The sequence below is a fragment of the Gekko japonicus genome, unplaced genomic scaffold, assembly GCF_001447785.1.
Source record: "Gekko japonicus isolate JY-2015 unplaced genomic scaffold, Gekko_japonicus_V1.1 scaffold1855, whole genome shotgun sequence".
In the NCBI taxonomy this organism is placed as follows: domain Eukaryota; kingdom Metazoa; phylum Chordata; class Lepidosauria; order Squamata; family Gekkonidae; genus Gekko; species Gekko japonicus.
In genome coordinates, this window is record NW_015176508.1 from 143,177 (window position 1) to 146,607 (window position 3,431).

General features: G+C 46.2%; 1 protein-coding gene across 1 annotated transcript in view; it reads left to right on the plus strand.

Annotated features, from left to right (window-relative positions):
• Positions 1-3,431, plus strand: part of CLPTM1L (CLPTM1-like) — a 31,484-nt gene that overhangs the window by 17,858 nt on the left and 10,195 nt on the right. Inside the window, exons 11-12 of the mRNA XM_015427341.1 lie at positions 969-1,034; positions 1,512-1,562. Of these exons, the coding sequence (XP_015282827.1) occupies positions 969-1,034; positions 1,512-1,562 (117 nt within the window). The remainder of the gene's footprint in view (positions 1-968; positions 1,035-1,511; positions 1,563-3,431) is intronic.

Below are 3,431 nucleotides of genomic sequence, written 5' to 3' on the forward strand. Positions count from 1 at the left end.
CCGAGAAATCCAAGCAGAGATAGGCCTTGTGCTGGACTATACATTTGGCGAGTCGGCTTCATTTCCCCCAGAACTGCCCCTGAAGCACAGCTCTGGTTGCCATTTCTCTCTGAGAGTTCTGTCACCCACCATATAGGGGTGATGTCAGGATCCACAGCAAGACAACGAAATACACGCTTCTAGGAAGGTTTTACTTTTATTGAAAAGCTATAGATGCAGTAACATGAACACTGTTAGGAATGGCGGGTTACCTATGCGCATAATAGGATATAGGACATTCGTATGCACACACACACCCACACCCACGTAGTGCCCAATTAGAAGGGCTCCCGCGCGCGGGCATTTGCCAGTTTCTAACGGCTGCAGAAGCTGGGAAAGTAAGAAGCTTCCCACGAAACCTAGACACGATGAGCCGCTTTATAAGAATGGCAGGCTCACCGATTTCAACCACTTCCCCTCTTGTGTTTGGGCATCTGCGGTTTTGAATTCATGGAAGTAGCTGTGAAGGAATATCCCATTCTCACGTTAAGCCTTGATAATGCTGCCAGCTCAGGTGTGGGCCATCTCAGTCAGGGAAAAATGCCCAGGGCTCAACGTACGTTACTAATAACAGCTTCTCGGAAGTTATTTCATTTCTCCAAAGTCATGGGTCTGAGCTTGCAACCACTGACCATTCTTCCAGCGCTTAGGTGACCTGATGAACAAATAATATTGAAATAACTTTTACCGTGTTCTGTGGGGAAAGCGATCTGGTTTCATGGGGGTTGTGGCCACTGTCTCATTCCTGATGGACTGATAGAAATGTTTAAAATAAAAATCAGTCCTGCCTCATCTCCTTGGGCTGAAGGCCGTGAAACCGTGAGGCGACTGAGTGGCATACGTAGTCCACGTGTGGCTGCACCATAATGGTGTTGAAAGTAAAGAAAACTTTCACACCAAGGTATTAATGTAGTGATCTCGTTTTCCAGCTTTGGAAAGTGAAGAAAGCCCTGAAGATGACGTTCGAATGGGGAGGGCTGATGCCCAGAGTTAAGGTATGGTAGTATTTTACATGCACTCATCCCATTCATGCCTTTTCCCCTCAAATTAGCCGTAATTGTACTAGGCGGGTAGGGCGGGCCAAACTGTACTTGGGACAGCTACGGGGGCTGCAAAAGGAGTTGGATCCAAAGGGGCAGTTCTTTGCAGTAGCGAGAGAAGGCAGGGAAGCGCCTCCCACTAATGGAAAATGCTGCCTGAATTCAACCCAGTGGCAGTGGGAAATGAAGCATCTAACACTTTCCCCCACTTTTAAGCAGCTTTGGGTGGGGGGACCTTGTTATTGATCCCAGGTTTAGGCAATAATTTGATTCTATAATTATTGCTTTCTTTCTGAAAGAATAGAATGTCTAACATCCAGAATACCTTGATGCAGGGGGTTGGACTAGATGACCCCGGAGGTCCCTTCCAGCTCTGTGATTCTATGTTCTGCCTTCCCATCTTGACTGCTTCTGTCCCTGTGTTTTGAATAGTTTGGAGACTTCACCGAATCCGAAAAGAAAATGGAGGAGTATGACAACCAGGTAAGATGCATCTGAAACATAGCGTAGTTCTGAACTGAGCAGAACAGCTGAGAAATAGGGATAATGAATCAGAGAGGTCATGCCACGGGACCACTGGGTTAGGGCAGGCAGGAGTGGGAGCCAGGTCTTGTCGGCAGACCACTGAGGTGGCATCTCAGGACTTTGTTTGATCTCCTTCGTAACGGCCTCAAATGCACAGATGAGTAAAGGGAAATAAGATGGGCACGGGGAGGGGGGCAGCTGCAGAAAGAGACTGCCGTAAGTTCTCATCAGACTGCATGTTCAGACACAGATGTCACTGAAACACTGATTTTCAATTTATTTTCACTTGTGTCATTTATACGTCCGCCTTTCTTATGGAGACTGAAGGCAGATCACGCAGTGTAAAACAGTGATCAGTCTGGTATGGGAAGGATGACAGAAATTGGCAGCAAGTGGGATCAGCCGGGCACACGTGACTTTTTCATAGCTCAGATTTTGGCAGACACCTGAAATTCCGTAGCTTTCCAGGAAGTGGGTAGGAACAGTCTGGTCCTGAATGATCTTTGCTTCTCCTGGCGACATGGATTGCCATGCATCATCATCCGGGTACACTGTCCGTTGAACACAATCCCTATAAACTAGCCATTACCCCCATTCAAACTGAGAGACAGTGTGGTGTGTGAATAAGAGTGTCAGGATAGTATCTGAGAGGCCCAGGTTCAGATTCCCACTCTGCCATGGAAGCTGGCTGGGTGACCTTCGGCCAGTCACAGTCTCTCAGCCTCACCTACCTCATAGGGTTATTGTGAGGATAACTCCATTACGGATGACCTCTGGAGACACCTGGATCGAAGTGGGTCAGCACCACTGTTGCTAATATTATTATTATTGTTGTTGCTGTTATTGTTATTATTATTGTTATTATTAAGGCTTCCATACCACCCTTCCCACAGACAACCGTTTAAAACAGAGGTGTCGAACTCATTTGTTATGAGGGCCGGATCTGACATAAATGTCACTTTGTCGGGCTGGGCCATGTGTGCCATCTTTCAACACAAGGTACCAGAGATGCCTTTATAAAGATGATTTCAGATGCCAAATGGCAATAGCAGGCGTGATTGCATATGCAGCTATCAGCACTGGTGTGATATACAAAGGTGTGGAGATATCAGCATTGGTACTGAGACAGGAAACCTAGGTCTCAATTTGGTACAAGAGGATGCAAAGAATAAATGGCAATAAGTCTGAAGAAGGGAGCAGTGACTCACAAAAGCACACACCCTACCACAATTTTGTTAGTCTTTAAAGGTGCTACTGGGCTCTTACTCTTTCTACCACTATCAGAAACCACAAGATTCAAAAACCAGTGGGGGAACATTTTAACCTTCCAGGGCATTCAGTTGCTGACCTAAGAGTGGCAGTTCTCTGACAAAGGAATTTCAAAGGGAGATTAGAAAGAGAGACTGCTGAATTGCAACTGATCACAAAGCTCAAGACAATGCAAATTCCTGGACTGAATGGAGACCTAGGTTTCTTCTCTCATTACCAATACCTGCTGTTGTCAATTTTTTTTAATTGGCTAGCAATTGCTCTCTATCTCAAGTTGTTGGCTCAATTGCTCTCTAGTTGTCATTTGGCGTCTGAAATCACGTCACTCTCCAAGATATAAGGACAGAAGAACTCACATTCCAGCTGTATCTGAAGAAGTGAGCAGTGACTCACAAAAGCTCCTCCCCTGCCACGAATTTTGTTAGTCTTGAAGGTGCTCCTGGACTCTTGCTCCCTTTCACTAATAAGGAATGCAAGCTGTGCTGTTAGGTTTCTCTTCCCCCCCCCCAACCATCTGTTAGAAATGGAAAGAGGGATCTCTCCAAGTGCCATGGGACT